Below are 18,242 nucleotides of genomic sequence, written 5' to 3'. Positions count from 1 at the left end.
CAATAGAACAAACTCAAAGGAGCTACTTGGTTTCTTTCATTAGTCAAGTTCAGCTGGAGGTCCTTACAGTAACTAGATAAGTCTTAGGTAGAAGGGAAACAAAATTTTCAAAGAATTAATTTTCCTGATCAACATCACTCTGGCTTTGCTTCCACTGAGATTTCAGGATGCTACCTGAATGACAGAAATGAGGAGGCATTTTTGCTACTGCTAGGCTGAAAAAAAAAAATCACCATATTTGACCTTACGCTAGCCACTTTCAGTAGACACTTCTGATTTTACTCTGGAGGCTTTTGGATCACGTGGTCTGACAACACACTACAGTTTTGATGCCCATGGCTCTCCAGCTGGATTTTATTTCTCTCATGGTTTGGCTGAAGGGTATGGGTGCATGTGTGTGTATTCATGCACACACATACACACACATGTATGTGTGTGTGAGCATGCATGCATATGTACGTATGTGTGTTACATCCACTTCACGTTGCAGGTTTCGGTTTACAGGACAGCTGGTGGACGATCAGTCTGTCTGGAAGAAAAGTACGCCCACAAATATCACATGGAACTAGCTGGTTCTGGGCACTGATCCAGGCAGCCTCATTTAAAGAATCAAGATCATAGAAACCTTTGGCTGGAAAATTAAAAAAAGAAAGTATCAGCTTTCATTCTGGAGACCCACATTCAACTCTTTATGGAAAATATTTTCAGGAAATACCTGTTGACTGAGCCTTTCAGTTTAACCAAACCATATTGCTTTTGCAAATGAAAAAGAAAGAAAAGAAAGAAGCAAAAGAGTAAAAAATATATAAAAAGACTCTGCTTTTTGTCCCAGGGGTTGAATTAAATTAACTTCAAAAACTGAATCATTTTGTATTGTATGAGAGTACAGAGAAAACTTCATGCTCTCTGTTACAATATGCATTCTCAGCTAATTATTAACATCTTTACATGCATATTATTATCAGCAAATTTCACTTTTTGGCTTTACTTCAAGTTCTGTTTAATGGGCAGGAGGCATATCGTACTTGAGAATATGCTCTTTGTACTGCTCTGGATGAGGGGCCCAATTTTATTTCTGTTGAAGTCTATGCAAGTTTTGCCAATAAGTGGAGTAAAGCTTAGGTAAGCCTAAAACCTTACAGACAAAACCTACAGCTCTTTTAAGCCACAGACTTCCAGTGACGTCATTGCACTGATGCATCCATTGTCATCTAAACACTAACCCAGTCTTACCCTCAGTTATTTTCCACTGTGGGAAGAGTGACTGCTCTGAAAGCTCAGGAGCATTCTTCAAGCACTCACATCAGATGTATTTTCAAGATTTTATTTGAGTATGAAAAAAATTTTGTTTACTATCATCTTGAAATGGACTTTCACCTATTGTTGTTTCAAAATGATTTCCAAAAAGGCCAGGTAGTTGCTTAATACCTGTATTTAGATCTTAAGAGTTTTCATTTAAAGTGCATGCAGAAAAAAATCTACATGGCTCAATTTGAATATGTATTTGCTCTACCCTTCTCAAAAGGTATGACAATACAGAAAAAGACTTAAGAACTGGTTTTGTCTTTGAACTGTTAGCAGCAGATGATTTTTAAAAGAAAAGGATTTTTGCATTTAAAAATATTCCATGGTTTCTGTCATTGGCACATGATAGAGCTCTTCATTAAAGACCCATACAGTTTTAATATGATTCATATCCAATGGTTCACATAACCACAATAAGCCTTAGATCTCTTAATATGCCTGTTCCTAATGTTCTTTTTGTTAGAAGAGCAACCAAGTAGTGTTTCTTTTCTTGGCTGAGACAAATATCCCCTTTGCTTGCAGGAAATGAATGTGTATTTTCTGTACTTTGGAAAGTTTATGGAATATAAAAAAAAAGAGCGAGAGAGATGACTTTCTCCTCGCAGGCATGTGTTAGGCATCCACAAACAAAACACTGTGTAATCAGGGCAGTGGTTGTCTTCCTGTGACACTTGAGTTTTCAGAAAAAGATTTATGTAAGTTATAAAAAGTTTTATGTAAGCAGTTAATATTTCTGAGCTTTTTTTGAACATTGCCTGTTCCATTCAACAACAGGGGTAATCCCTCCTCCCTAAGTTGAGAAACTGTGAGACATGCAGTACGTGTATGTGGTCTCAAGGTCAGTTATAGCATTTAACAGATGATCAAGAGTAAGTCTTATGGAAAAAGAACAACACTGAGATTATTTTCTCGAGGCCAGGAGCATGAGGCAACTGCAGGGGGAACAACAATTTTAGCTCAAGCTACAGAACTGATCAGACTTGCATCAGCAGGCATTTAGGGACAGATGCTGGAAGCAGGTCAGTGTCCCCTGGGGAAGTGTGGGCACACAACACCTCATAGGAGATGTGCGGCGCCTGATATGACTCATTGCATAAATGAGACAATTTTCTGATTCATATCTGGGAGCCTTCTGCTGGATTGTTCTCTCAAAGAGTGGTTGTGTTTCTGCTTTCACTCCTTCAAAATAAGAATAGTGTATTTCAAAATAACCTGATTTGTCCTTTTGCATCCTCCTCTTTCAGATGGAATTCTCATTTTCTCCATCTTTTTTACCACACATGTAATAATTAAAAAGAGCTTAACAACAAAAAGATCAAATACAATGAAAAAGTCTTTTGAACCTATCTTTTACTACAGATTCAACTCTGCTGCTTGGCATCTGTTAACCAAGTCCTGATTTGATATTATTTGAGCTGCGATTATTATTATTTTGAACAGCTGGTTAGTGTTCTCAGTGATCCTGCTCTCTTCTGTGTGTGTCTTCTGGGGACATATTTCTTTGTACTGCTGTAAACTGATCTAGTGTATGACTCTTTCACAGTGAGTTGTAGGAGAATTTGTCTACTTTTCCAGACATTAGGGGAAGCTGCAGGAAATTATGGGGAATATAAAAAAAAAGTGGGTGAATTAACTGCCTGTGAGCAAGTGGTCCAAACTTGGCCCATAGTAGCTCAGACCAGCTGGCAGGGCCAGGGAAAGCATTCAGCTGAAATGGTGAAATAAGTTTATGTCGGAATGGGTAAGTCCTGGGAGCAGCTTCCAGGCAAAGCACAGATAAGATTTCCTTTTGGTCCTACAGTGAGCACACACCCCTGGGATACATACGGGAGCCCAGCTCTGTCGGGTGCTGGGGATCATCAATTTTCATTGATTTGAAGAAGTGGGATCTAGGCATCTTACAGAACAGAACCCACAGCACAAATACACATAACTGGCAGAAATAAAATGTTTATTTTATACTACATATATTTTTTTCCCACTGTGTTTGTATTTTAATGTCTCACAAAGACAGCTTCTAACTTGTAAATAAAAAGGGACCAATAACATCCCCTGGATGTTCTTTGTAGAAGATACTGCATTTTTATCTATAAATATATTTTAATAAAACCTTGAAATTACAGTATATGTTATAGGTAGGTTTTAAAAATACCTTATTTTGTACCAGTCGTCATGTATCCAGTATTATACTTCTTATTTTACCACAGAACTCCTATTTTTGAGGCCACTCGCTGTTTACTACTGCTAAGTGCTAGTGTCAGGCTTTTTTTATAACTGATGCTATAGGTGTAAAACCTGGCTGAAGTATCTATGCCTTTGTTGCCTGAAGGGTATTTTATTTTAATGACTGTATGTGTCAAGATTGCACATTATCCTTAGATGCTTTTGCCCATTTTAAAATATGCCTTTCTACAGCATTGAATGTTGTCAAAAGGTACCGATGTAGTTGTGAAGCAGGTTGCTAATATTTTTCTGTTTTGATTCAGAACATACTGACATATAAAGAGGACTGTCCCAGGAGGATGTCCCAAAAGGCAACAACTACTCTTACTTCATGGATGCAGCTCAAAAGGAGAACAGGATACTTAACAGAAAGCTTAAAAGAAGCCATGATGGCTACCTTCTCTTCAGAGTAAAATGGAGAAAGAAGTACTTGCAAACCATTAAGCTACTGCTTAAAATCCTTATTTTTTCTTCCTTCCATTTCCTCATTTCGTCTGTAGCTTACCTTGTATGGGACTGACTTCAGGCTTCTTGGGCTCTGGCCTTTTCAAGTGCTTGGGTAGCATGTCATTCTCCTGGTGCCAATTTTTCAGGCATTGTGGCTCATGGATACTAATAGATTTTGTTCCATACTCACGGCCACATATGTAACAAATCACTGCTCGTGGCCGTCTTATCACTTGTGCCTGCAAATAACAATTGTGAAGAAGAATAAATATTGTTTTTGACAATAATTTTGAATCAAAACAACTTTGGATGAAAACAATCATGTAGATTAAGACACCAATTCATATCTGTGAAATCAGTGTAACTGTTTCTATCAGTTTGTTTTGTCTGGATTAAGTCTGAAGCTTGTAAGAGATATTGCCTCATTAACTGGCCACCTGGAGCAGATAGGTTCCTTCTGCAGATACAGGGCTGAAAATCCATGTGTGTCACTTAATTAATACTTAGTGATGTAGGTTTTAGCTCTTTTATTTTCACACCATCAAGTTCATGGAAATGCTGAGTCTTCACGTGCAGAAACAACTACTCTGCTTGATCAGGTTGCTGCAGATGGCGTCCGTCTTAAATGTTGAGACCTTTTTTTATCTACCAAACAGAAGTAACATGGAAAAGAGCAACAAAACCTTCCTCAGCTGAGCTGCTGATGTCTAGTGCAGTTGCAGAAAGACCCCATCTTCAGGCAGAACACAGCTAAAGTGCTGTGTCCAGCCTTAGCAACTCTTGTAAGTTGACAGTGGGGGCAGCTGTTACAACCGTGTCATTGTGGACCCTAACCCTGCGTTAGTTCTGCCGCAGATCAGTCAGCTGGTGGAATTCTTGGCCCTGAAGGACTAAAACTGATTTAGGATATTTCAGGATAGGAGGGCAAAATAGGAAGTGTTGCTTGTTTTTCCTGAAGGCCTCGGTGTGAACTCTGCCAGTGACTGCAGCGAGGGCAGAACTGGACTCTAAGCAAGTCATTGTTTCTCCACTGCACATCTGCTTTTGTTCGCAGAGAAAAACAGCTCAATAGAAGAAAAAAACCCTCAACCCCAAGCCCCACAAATACATATTCTAAGCTTGAAAAATATATAATTACTGTGGTATTGCAGATTATGGACTTGACTGTGTCCTTAGGCACGTCCTGAGCTAGGCGTGGTGTCATTACCAGCCCTGCTCCAGGAGTAGTGTAAAAACGTACTGCAGAGACAGCACTTTGAGGCACACTGATGGGTCTCACAACTGCCAGCACTTCCTGCACTCCTGACTGTGGAATACTAGTAAGAGACAAGCTATTCCCTGCCCTCCTAAAGGTAGAGGGACAGCCATGCCAGACCAAACACAGGAAGCCTTCCTCATTCAAACAAGGGAGGTGGGGATTTCATTTTTTCCTCTGCTGCTGTGTAAGACAAAGCGTAACCTGTTCCAGTATTTATGACTCTCTCTGTCAGCCCATCAGTGTATTCAAGAAATTCTGGGCAGCTTGTCTCACATTTATGCTACAGTCTGAAAATGTCATTAGTGAACAATCTGCATAAGATTTCTTTCCTGTATCACACATGTAAACTCAATTACATGAAGAAATACTACTCTACAAAGTGTATTTTTGCTGGGAAAAGTTGGACTTCATCTGGAAAGTTCTCACAGTGAATTGAAATACCACTTTTCCAAAGACAGTCTTTCCAAGGACATTTTCGTCCTCTTAACTTTCAAATGGAATTTTCTTAGGCATCTTTGATAACAAGGTATTTTATATATATATATGTCTATATATTTATATATAGACATATATATATATAAACTTCTCTTCCTATTCATAGCTGAATATAGCAACAGCTGTTTTAAGAATGGCCTCTAATTTTTCATTATCAATTTTCACCTACTTCTTTACTTCAGCTCTTGAGCTAAACCTTGTCTGATTTGGAGATAAGACTTTGGGTCCAGATACAGAGTCTTTTGAAGGCAGTGTATGTTTCTTGGTAGGCTCTGGAGAGCTTTAGATAAGGATACTATAGTCTAAACCCTTCAGGTCAGGGAACTCATTTCAGTGTGCATGCTTGTTACGGGTATGTTTATAGCATTTTTAGAAATGGTTTTCTAAAAAAATGCTAGGTATAAAAATATTGAGAACACATATTCCTCTCTAGTTTTCATTAACTAGGTTCCTGCCATTCATACAAATGAAAATCACACTTACTTAGCCTGCAGTGTCACAATCATTGCCACTGTATGGGGCAGTATAACAAAAACAAATGTATAGCTTCAAGGGGACTTAAAGTCCTGATATAAGACAGGTGAAAAATCACTTAAAAATTAAATACTCCCAATAAATTTAAAGACACACAGAAATACCATTGTTAAAATCAAACAGTTTTTTGTCTTAAAAATATTTCCCTAGTGAATGGAGATAATCTTTTATCGCTGACTGCTTTATTCAAATCCATTACACTTGTTCTAAAGTCATTGTGATGTCCTTCTACTGAACAGCTGCCAGAGACCTGCAAGACAGAAATTAGTGATCTCCATCAAGTGCAATCTGCACTTCCACAGTTCTGAGATGGTCTTTTTGGTAGTCTCACCTGAAAACCTAAAAACTGAATAAACAGTACTGTGATCGCTCCAGATCACGACAGAGCATTTGTAGGTTGAGTTTGTATTGCAGCTGAGCAAATCCAGGCCTCCAGCTAAATAGACGATTCTTTTTTCCAAAGTTATCAATTGGGATTGATTCATAACTAAATCCTATTCAGTGAAAAAAATGTTTAAGAAATCTGTTCAGGTAGAAATGTCTCTGTTTTGTAACTTCCACAATTAAAAATGCTACAGAAACAATAGCAGAGACCAGAATTAATTAAAAGGAATCAGATCACTCTAAGGATGGAATTATTTTTTCCAGAAATGTAGTGAGTTTGAACCATCACCACACATTAAATTATATACACAAATCCTTCTCTGCAAATATGCACATGTTAAAAAGCTGAAAAATAAAACCTGAAGGAGAATATCCTTACAATTGGTAGTAACATCTCTTTTATTGCTTAACTGTGGAATGTGAGGTATGATAAGCTTTATTTGGAATTTCTATGGCTGATGATATTTATCCTTCATTTCTTTTTCTTTTCAGAGTGTTCCTACCCCAAATGTCACATCTGGAGGCCTGCAGTTTGAAACTAAACTATTTTTGGAATCACCAAAATTTTCCAACCCAAACTACTCACAGGCCAGTGGCTAGGCTGTCTGCTCACTGCTTTGTTTTTCACTTTTAAAAAGGGTTGTAGGGAAGGTCTGTTCCTGAGGATATGTGTTGTTATAAAAATACCTACAAATACCTAACAGTGCAGTTAGGCTTTCCTTTGGTGTCTCAGTATTTTCTTTTTTCTCCAAGACTGCTAAGTATGTCTGTGTGATCATGAATGAAGTTATTTAGCTCAGAGGTCTATGCAACTATGTATTTTCAATAGAACTGACATTACTTGAGGTTAGCCCCAGGCTGCTGTTATGGTGTTACGTGAGGTCAAATCCTCCCATACTGCACAAAGCTTTTAATTTCTTCTTAAGTACACCCAATAAGACTGACTCCGAAACTCCTCTCCATAAATATTTATCATCCAGGACTGCACACACCCTTGCCTTTCTTATTTGTTTAATTATCCATGTATTTTAATGGGAGGAGAGGAGGCCTCCTGCTCCAGGCCAGAGCTCTCGTCACAGGCTTGAATCGCCCAAGGTACAGAGGTTCAGGAAAAGATTGGTACAAACACTTAGCAAGAGCATCATGTTGTATGAAAACAGCCCTTTCCACACATTCCTCTCTGGAAAGTAAGACACATTTTGCATAAGGGACAGGGACAAGCTGTGGCGTGGCTTTCATGACCATCCAAAGGTGCATTTCACAGCCTTCTGGAGTGCTTTCAGCCACTGCCCCGACACAACAGCAGACTCACGTTAGGACTGGTCATATGCCTGTGTATGAAGTTTCCTTGAACAGCAAGGTAGTTCTGCCAGGTGATGCAGGTAGTTAAAGATTTTACTCCACTGGAAGCACTAGAATATCCCATTTTACTCCTGATGTGCTATCTTTTAAAAGAAATACATCAGTATAATGAACATGGCATCTGTGTAAAAGCAGAAAGGCAAGAAGTTCGATCATTCCCAATGATAATACTCACTAAGTTTCATTCAAACCATCCATTCACTGTCCAATCTCCTCTAACTTTCTATATTTGCAAATATACTTGTCAATATTCTCCTTAGATGCTCAAAACTGCTGCAACTGAGGCAAACAAAGATTATCATTGACTTCCTACCTTCATTAGAATTACACAGTATCTGAAGTTTTCGTTTTACCAAGTGACTAGATGACTTTATGCTAGAGCAAGATACAACATCAACATTTTGTTGTTCCACAAGTGTTCAAGACTTATGCTGTGTTAAAATGCATTACAATACAGTGAAGGAAGATCACTGAAATCTTATTTTTAGGTAGTTAACTTGATAAGGAGAAAACAGCAGATGGCAGCACCAGATGCTAGTGACACGTCTGATAGGTTTTTAGTATCAGTGTTATCTGCTGTCAAAAAAACTGTAACACATACCCACAGCAAGTCATTAATACTCACTTACATGTAGCAGACATTTTGGTCTATGAAAGAATAAAAAACACACTCTGCTGTAGTGCAAGTCTGAGTTTCAGTAGTTCCAGACATCACTTCCATTGTCTGGGCTATCACAGCAGAATCCAGAACAGAATTTCTGAGCTGATGTGATCCTTAAGAGTCTCTCAAGCACAGGGTGTTGTTTGTTTTACATAGCCAGACATGATTAACTCAGATGCGTTCGTGCATTCTGAAAGCAAGGGCAGTTAGTGGAAGAGACGGCTTATGGAGGCTGTTGAGTCTCCAGCTCTAAAGGCATTTAATGCTAAACTGAGTGTCAGTGATGATACTGGTCTAACTGATCCTGCACTTGCTAAGGGAGAGAGAGCTCTAGGACAGACGCATGAAGGCAAAAGTGCTTGCAGTTTTAAAGTTACAATGCCCTTCACATGGTGTACCACAAAATCAGTCAGATCTTTATTTTTAAAATGAGGAAAATCCAGCTTTTTAATTTAGGACATCTTTCATTGCATAAATTAATTTGACAGTAGCATTACAGTTCTTAAATACATTTATATAAGAGTTGGGGTTTTTTTCAGTTATTCCTTCCCTCTGATGTTTTGCTGAATCAGGACTTTAAACAGGTGCTTAAATAATTCACTGTCACAGTGAGTAGGTCTGTTAAGTGAGACATGGACTGCCCCAAAATCTTTCCTGCCAGTACCAAAGCAGATTGCCATTTCACTCCACTGTTGGTATTTTTTAACAGAATTAATAAGCAGCTGAGTAACTGGTGAGGTGAGCAAAATTAAAACCATATGTTGGAAGAAGATGAAGACTGGAGAGGACACCCAGACCTTGTCCTTGTTCATAGTGAATCTGCAGTCCTTCTGTGAGCTTAGTGCTTTTCAACATCGTCCAATGTGTGGACCTTTCAAAACTTTCCACTGGAAGTGGAGACCCTCACACAGAGATTTTAAACCTATGGAAAAGAGGTTTTCTTTGACCACTTCTTAGGTGCAGTCTGCCAATCCTGAACAGCCCCTGGGATCCACAGGATATTTCTTTCACTCTTTCCATTCCTATCTCTGCCTTTAATGCGTACCTCTGTACAAAAGGACAGCTCTAAAAATAATAAAATAAAGGACCTCAGAGAGGTAAAATCCATCATTCCTTCCTGAATGTCATCGTTAATAATAAAGTCCTTCAGAGCCAATTACAAACTGCAAGCTGTACAGCCTCATTAGTTCTGCTGCAGCTGATGAACTGTAACTGCTTGGAAGTAAATGAGGAAACCTATTGTTCACACAGAAGGAAGAACAGATTCGAACACATTACATTCTGGCTCTGCAGAGCTCACAGAAGTAAAAAGTGGTAATAATGTTGTTCAACAAGTCAGCAGATGTGACTGAATCCACACAGGGAGCAGATATGTTGTGCAAGAGGGCAACATTTTTACAGAGTCACTCTCAATGCCAAACCACACTCTAAACTTGTTTTTTTATGACATTATAACTGTAGACATTCCCTCCTGCCCCCCGTTTTTCACTAAACATACAGAATTCTGTGTGATGGACAAAACTCTTTGCTTCACACCCATGCCTTTCATTGAACAATCACCTCTACAGCAATGCCAGTTCTTTGGAAAATGGCAAAACGTAGTGTAACACGACAAGAACATCTCCTTTCCTATAGCTATAGATGCACCTGTGCAGCACTTTGAACTGTTTGTGGGTTATTTGAAATTTGCTGATAAAAGACCTGAGGAGTGGACCTAATATGCCAATATCTATCAATTAGTGGCCTCAGATAGCATACTATAAAAATGCCTCACATATTGTCTTTATTCTTATGTTTGTTAGGGTAATGTTATTATCTCCATTTTATTCAGCAGCTGGAAAACTGAAATACAGCATGCTTTGACTTTTAAAACATTTTTAGAAATACTTTGCATAGCATTGCATTCCTTTGATGACTGAGAAAGCTAAATCCCATTTTCAAAAGTAATGTAGGCAATCAGGATTCCAACCCTCATTAAAAAAAAAAAAAAAAAGCCTTTTATTTTAGACACTGGGCCTAAATTTAGACATCTATCCTTTTACAAAAGTCCTGGCCAAAACACAGCTTTGCAGAAACAAATGCAGAAAAAATATGCCATTTTCCAAAACTTTGTGTAGCTTTTGGATAATGTGAATCAGCTTCTTTATTCTTGGATCTTGAATCAAATTCAGTGGAAAGAAATGTGCAGTCTTATTTATTTTGTTGTTATTATAGTCTGAGTTGCTGCCTTTGAACATGCAGTCCTCAGTAAACTCATGTTCCATGCCAAGGTTATGAATAATGGTAAAAAATTAAAATCACTGGAGTGCTTACAGGATAACGAAATGCTGTATTTCTTGTTACCTAAATAAAAATACCTAATACCTGCTAAAACATATAACATTCAAAGCTTGCCTAAGGTGCTCAACAGAATTTCCTATGGAACTACAGCACGCAGTGCTCCCTTTTGGGGACATAATTCTCACAGGACCACAGAATATGAGAACCCAACTACTCCCTTTCAACAGGAAAACCAAAAGAAATAGGAATAAGTAGTTTCCCTTATGCACACTTGTCCTGGTTTCAGCTGGGATAGAGTTAATTGTCTTCCTAGTAGCTGGTACAGTGCTATGTTTTGAGTTCAGTATGAGAAGAATGTTGATAACAGTGATGTCTTCAGTTGTTGCTCAGTAGCGTTTAGACTAAAGTCAAGGATTTTTCCGCTTCTCATGCCCAGCCAGCGAGAAAGCTGGAGGGGCACAAGAAGTTGGGACAGGAAGCAGCCAGGGCAGCTGACCCAAACTGGCCAACGGTGTATTCCATACCATGTGACGTCACATCTAGTGTATAAACTGGGGGGAGTGGGGGCGGGGGATCGCCGCTCGGGGATTAACTGGGCGTCGATCAGTGGGGGGTGAACAATTGCACTGTGCATAATTTGTATATTCCAATCCTTTTATTATTACTGCTGTCATTTTATTAGAGTTATCATTATCATTATTAGTTTCTTCTTTTCTGTTCTATTAAACTGTTCTTATCTCAACCCACGAGTTTCATGTCTTTTCCTGATTTTCTCCCCCATCCCACTGGGTGGGGGGCAAGTGAGTGTGCGGCTGCATGGTGCTTAGTTGCTGGCTGGGGTTAAACCACAACACCACTGTATTGCCCTTTCCTTTGCTTACTATTCAGCAGAGAAACATTTGCATGGAGCCAAAAGATCCTTCTGAAGGAAAGTGATTTTAAATTTGATGGGAACCCAGTCTCCCCTGGAGTGACTAGCATCAAAATGCATCCACGCCCTTTCACACAGCACGTGCTTAGCATTTTACCTTGTCTAATACAGCTGGTGCAGCCCCGCTCTTTCCTTGATGGGTCTTTGAAGGATCATCATTTGCTGAGTCAGACCCAGAGCTTGGGCCTTTACCAGATTTATGGGGGATAGAGCTTGACAGCCCCACACTGCTGCCACCTCCTCTGCAACAATTTTGATGCACAATGAGATGGTCAGGAAGGAAGGTTCGGCCACAGTTTCCACAGGGCAAGAGCTGGGCTTGAGCACTCTGATAAGCTGCCTCATTTTCAGTAAGCGTACAGGAACCACCAGTAAGGACCTCAGGTTTCCTGGGCTCCACTCTTCTGAGATGCCTTGGTAGCTGATCATTTTCAATACGTCACTTCTCTAGGCACCGGGGTTCATGTATAGAAATAGACTGTGACCCAAATTCTCTGCCACAGATATAGCATACCCTGAAGCAAGGTCTTCTTGGTGGGATGACAGGCAGATTCAGTGGCATCGAAGACATATTTGAAGAGTCTGACCGTTTTGACATTATTGCAGTGCCTGGTCACCTTTTCCGGGATCCAACTTCTAGAGGTACTACTTTGGGCAAAATTCTGGGAAGATCTGACACTTTAGATGGTGAAACCTTCTCTGAACACAAGATGCTAGAGACACTAGCAGGTGCCTCTCCAGCACTTGGCAGAGCATTACAGGCTTTGTTCACATTCTTTTTCTTGACATTTGTTTCCATGAAGGGTACAACATTTCAAGATACTTCTCTCTCTCCTACACATAAAGGGCTTGGGAAAGTCTGTTATTGAGCATGATGCTCCATCTTCTTAATCCAGTTTCATGGGCTGGAATATACTAGGGATTTCAAAGCTGGAAAACTGTGCCTATTGCCCATTCCAGTAGGGAAACAGGGTTTCTGTGTATTTTTGTTTTGCCTTTTGGTCTTACATGATCCTGAAACAAATTAAATCAGTACATATTAATAAGCACCATCTCTCTGGTTAAGATTACCAACCAGTGGTTTACCACAAGGATCAGTTTACCTTACTACTCTGTTATATTTTTAAATAACAGGCAAATAACATAAAATATATCCTACTCCTAATGATCAGCTGAACAATGTAAATCTGAAATTCTAGTCGCAGAGGGTGTAAAGTCATGAAGGACATGAAAAAAGATGGGTTTGCACAAACTGAAGCTGCTGAAGTACATGGGGTTTTAAGTAAAATCAATATGCTTTATTTTCAATTATTAATAGAACTGGTATTTCTGACACAGTCTTTAATTTCTAAGCCATTTATGTTGATAGTTAAACAAAATTTCCCTGTCTGAAGAGAAATGAAAATAAGAAGTCCCTTAGTAGAGGGATGTTAATGTCCAATCTCCAAAGGGACAGTCAGCAAGGAAAACATTCCCAGTGTGTAGGTTGAAGGAAATTATTAGGCCTCTTTACTCAGCACTTGTGAGGTGGTATCTCAAATTCTTTGAGCAGTCTTGATTCTCCCAGTACAGGAGAGAGATTAATAAAATGGAGCAAGTTTATCAATAAGGGCTACAGATGTGCTTTGGGGGCTGAAGCACATGCCACATGAGGAGAAGCTAAGGTCACTGTGTTTGTTTAGTCTAAAGAAGACAGCGGTAAACATATTTCAGTTTTTCAATTTGCAGTCTATCACAGTATACACACAACATCATTGTGTTGTATCACTTAAATGTTAATTTCTCACACAGACAATCTTTTGTGCTGGCCCTCCAAGGATCGGAAAATAAAATTCAGACTGTAAGCATGTTACAGCAGATACTATGTTTTAGTGCAAGAATACAGAATAACCAGCAGGCTAGCTTTAGTCATAAGCAAGCAAGAGGTTGCATAGACAGGTGACTGCCAAAGACAGCAAGGTCACCATTGTCTACTTCATCTATAATAGAAGAAACAGCTGATTATTACTTCTTTTGCCTCCAAGGATAGGGTCAAGGCATTATGGCCACTGCTCTGGGGTTGGCAGCTCTTCCTTTGACTTAAGAGTCACCTTGCCCTTACCGAATATTCCAAACTTTATCTCAACCTTGCCAAACTTTTAGGGGGTTCCTAACTCCCAAACTTATGTACCCAGAGATCCCACTGACTCATCCCAGGTCACTTTCTCTGCTGCCACCAACCAACCTGGATTTGCTCTGAACTGCCCTTTTGTCATGTCACCTTGGGAGACTTTGCTCCCACTCAACAGCCTTTTCACCCTTATCACACCCACCTCTGAACCCAGGGGCTGAGTTCTACTACACCCAAGGGCAAGGACACAGTTTTGTCATTACCCTTGAGATGACAAACTTAAACTTTGTCTTTGCCACTGAGAAGCACTAAGCTGATTCTAGTCTGTCATAAATATTCTAGGGGATACCTTCAGGACATGGGTAACAGTGAAAAAACAAGTTGTCACCAGGTTCACATGATTAATCATCCTCTTGCCAGGCACACAAAGATGTTTAGATTTCTGTGTTCACCCTGCTTGCCTAAATATTCACAAAGTTGCATATTCCAGGGACACATGTGACATTTTCTCACTTTACAAAATCTCCTGTGAAGCTCAGATTTGTTTGTACACAAATTGGAAGATGTGAAGACTGTCAGAGCCAATCTGTGATTTGTACTGGAACAAATCTCTGCAAACAAGTATGTTGCAGTTAGCTGTTAAAAATAAAATTCTTGAGGGGCATTATACTTAGCATCAAAGTTAACTTCTCCTCTAAAACTCTATTAGATAACTGCAGTCTGTGGAAAAATATAGTAAAGTACAAGGCTGTAGCATCTTCCCATGGTTGAAGCTATCAGATAAGTGTATAATGTATGTTAAAGGATACACAAAACTGTAGCACTGGAATTTTTGTTTCAGATATCAAAAGAACTTTTTTTTCCCTGACTCCTACACAATGTATAATTGTGAAATATCCAGTGGAAAAGCATACTACAAACTAACAAAGAAACAAAGGTTACAAGCAGTTTGGACAGCAACAATTAATAATACTTGGGCAGCTAGCTGGCTTCAAACTGCTGATATCTCATTTTAAAGAAATAATTTTTGCCCTCACCAGCAATGTTCCCTTAATGCAAAAAACTTTGTTAACTCTGTAGAAAGTATTACAAAAGCTATATGTGCAACAAACCCCAAAGCCTTTCCTTTGTTTTCCTTTTAGAAGGCCTAAATTTTCTGATCTTAACTTCACAGAAGGCTGATCACTTTGTACCACAACTTGCCACTGCAGGAGTTTGCCAGTGTTGACCAGGTCATGCATGTGATTCAGTTAGGTGAATGGTTCAACAGTATGTGAAATTTAAATTTGCAAACTAGCATTGAGGCTACTCTACTGCAAGGCCCTTTCAAAGACTGGGAGAGTTTCCAAGGAGGGTGGCCTGTTGAATGAATCCAAGTTGGGAAGTAGCCAAGCTCTTTAGGAGGATGAAGGGAGTGGAGAGCCAGGGAAACATTAAAAGGGTCATGAAGGCAGGGAAGATAAGGGTTATTGGAGGGTCACAGGAAGGGAGCATCAGAAAGTTCAGCTACATTTCAGGAAACTTCTGAACTTTGCAAGGTCCTATTTACGTCCTATTTATTGATTTGTGTCAGAACGATACTTTCTGCTACCTGAGAGGATTCTTAAAGCAACAGTGGACATCGAACTGCCTGCCACATGAAGAATGTTATGTGACTAAATCTGTTACCATTAAGAATGAATCAGTCAATAAAAGATGCTATAAACAACCTATTAACAATATAACCTATTGTTGGATTTCCAAGCTTGCTATTGTAAATACTTCATAAGAGAATTATGCTTCCTTGTGGGGATTACACCATTTGGTCTACATTTATTCCTGCCAAGTTGACCATTATCATTTGGAAACTTCCTATAAATTCAGTGTGAAATGAAAAGGCATATGAGCAGTTCAAATCTTCTTTTCTCAAGCTCAGTGGTAAAGATGTGGAAGTAAATCAGGATAGGGATTTAACATTTCAAAACATAAAACTTCCTTTTTCCTTTTAAAAATGTTGCAACATGTTATTTAATAAAGTGGGAAGGTACAGTTGATCATTGCATATAGCTGTGGGAAAACATTCCTCTCCTCTGCAGTTCCACTGAGTACAATACTTAAAAAACAATCTCATGAACTGCAGTGACAGGGCATTTGCAACTAATGGATGAGTTCAGTTTAATTAAAAGCGAGTGAAATACTATGGCTGGTTCAGCATCAGGCTGAGAGCTTCACTTCACCTAAAATTGAACAGAATGACAAGAGTGCAAATAGCTCAGTACACCTCTTATCTTCTTGTCCTGAAGACGGAACTGGAACTCTTGCACAGTGTTTTTAAGCTTATCCTAACCAGAAATTGCAACAATAGCATTATTATCCATGCTTCAGTAATGCTGCCGTCTCTTAGCCGCCATGTGTGATTGAACCTATACAGGCAAGTGAAAACTTCTTCCCTGAAATGGCCTTCTTTATGTCTTCTTTCATGTCAGTGTTGGAACTTGGAAGTAAGGTTGACACATACGTTTCCTATTTCCTGTGTGCAGCCCATTTCTGAAGAGTGACCCTCTCTGTTTTTCATCTCTCTTGATTCTCTCATGTAAACAATTCCTCAAAACCCATTATAAGGTCATTTTATAAGCCTGGATTCCTTGACCAAATTGAACAAAACATACTTGTGCTAGCTGGGGGATTAAACTGGCTGTTTCCAATGAATCCTCAACACTACTGCTTTTGAGTTAGCTAGAATTCCACATGGAGACCTCCCAGCTGAAAAAAACAGAGTTTACCTTGTGGAAGAACACATTGCATGAAGCCTCCTGCTGCCAGGACACAACCGTGCTTATTCAATGGACAAAATAAAGGAATAGTTGTGACAATTTGGAGAATGTGTTTATGTACAGTTTATGAATGTTGACTGGTACCACAGCCTCTCCATGTGTGGCTGAATCTCTGTAAACTCCATTTAAACTGTATGGCTGGCTTACTGTCACTGTTCCCATCTGCCAGCACAGAAAGGGACAAGATAAATCCTTGCACCAGATAAACACAAAGCTAAAACAAAGGTCAAAGAGCTTTCAGGCTTATACATCTCAAAGGAATACCCCGTAGACATGCTTGACTCCCTCTAAAGGCAGAGACAATTTTCACATCTGGATTTAGGAGGGAGGACCATAAACAAGCAAAACAAATAGTGGGAACAACTGATTCCTTTACTATTTTTAAAACACTGCTTGATAAAGCTATGAAAAGGATTTATATGAAGTACTTGCTTGAGGTGGCAGTGGCTTACACCCAGGAGGCTCTTTGGAGAGGTCATCTATAATTGGAGAGTGCTTACAAAATCAAGACTTGTGTAACAGAGTTATGAGAATGTCTGTGTGGGTTGGTCTGCCTGAGGAAGTCTATGACAGGCCACAGAGATACATTAAATGAAGGCGGAAACATATAGCTCCAAAATGGTGGTATCCAAATACAACACTCTGGTGGAAGCCCAGCTACAGATCAGGCTGTCAGTGTCAAAAAAGAATAAACTAATTTTAGCTTGCAAAAGATACCGATTAATCCAGTATCTTGGATTCAAGGGTTCCTGGCTGGGTAAGCCTTTATTTATGCAAACCCCCACTTCACTCTGAGAAGTTTTGCCTTTGTTTGCTTGCAATACTATACTTGATGCTGTATACTCATTCTGCCTGTTCATCACTCAGTGCTTGAAGTCATAAGTTTTCCATTGGTGACATCACAGTTGTTGTTAGGTGAGTCATTTAATAAAGGTGATTCATGAAAGAAAAGTTATTGCAGTTGTAATACCTAACTTACTTTTACATAAATTATAGATGTCTCAAATAGCTTTAAATCAGAAGCAATAAGCAACAACTTCTTGCACTACAATAGTACCCAGAGATCCTGGTTTCTCAGTCTGGGTTGGACTGTGTATAAAGACAAAGGAGAACAACTCAGTCTAAGAGGACAAAAGATACAGAAAGAGAGAGAGGAAGTGATCCACTGAGCATAACATAGCAAGGCAGAAAGATAAGGAAGTTCATCCAGATTTTCCAGTGCCCCAACACTAGATCAATCCGGTCACAGGATTTTCTAGGTCTGATCCCTAACTTTATAGACAAGATAAAGGTAAGTCTTTTTTCTCCCTTTTACTGGGTTTTCATTATATTTACGAATAAAAGAGGTGTCAAAAAGGACAAAACTGACATCCTGTGTTGACTGCCAAAAAGCCTTGCTTCAGGCTCTTTCCAAATAAAATGTTTTCTATGAGGCTTCC

At 39.3% G+C, this 18,242-nt stretch overlaps 1 protein-coding gene and 1 long non-coding RNA gene across 2 annotated transcripts; one reads left to right on the top strand and one right to left on the bottom strand.

The window, feature by feature from the left end:
• Nucleotides 1–479: 479 nt before the first annotated feature.
• LOC128136654 (zinc finger protein 474) lies at nt 480–12,886 on the bottom strand. Its single transcript, XM_052776575.1, is given in 3 exon segments — nt 480–631; nt 4,034–4,214; nt 11,978–12,886. Coding segments are annotated over 3 exon segments (1,035 nt in total). The 5' UTR covers nt 12,680–12,886.
• LOC128137799 (uncharacterized) lies at nt 5,644–9,363 on the top strand. Its single transcript, XR_008233847.1, has 2 exons — nt 5,644–5,759; nt 7,139–9,363. It is a non-coding gene; the product is annotated as an uncharacterized LOC128137799 (long non-coding RNA).
• Nucleotides 12,887–18,242: the final 5,356 nt, after the last annotated feature.

The sequence above is a fragment of the Harpia harpyja genome, chromosome Z, assembly GCF_026419915.1.
Source record: "Harpia harpyja isolate bHarHar1 chromosome Z, bHarHar1 primary haplotype, whole genome shotgun sequence".
Lineage (NCBI taxonomy): Eukaryota > Metazoa > Chordata > Aves > Accipitriformes > Accipitridae > Harpia > Harpia harpyja.
Note: the sequence above shows the minus strand (reverse complement) of the source record. Positions and strands in the feature narration are given on the sequence as shown.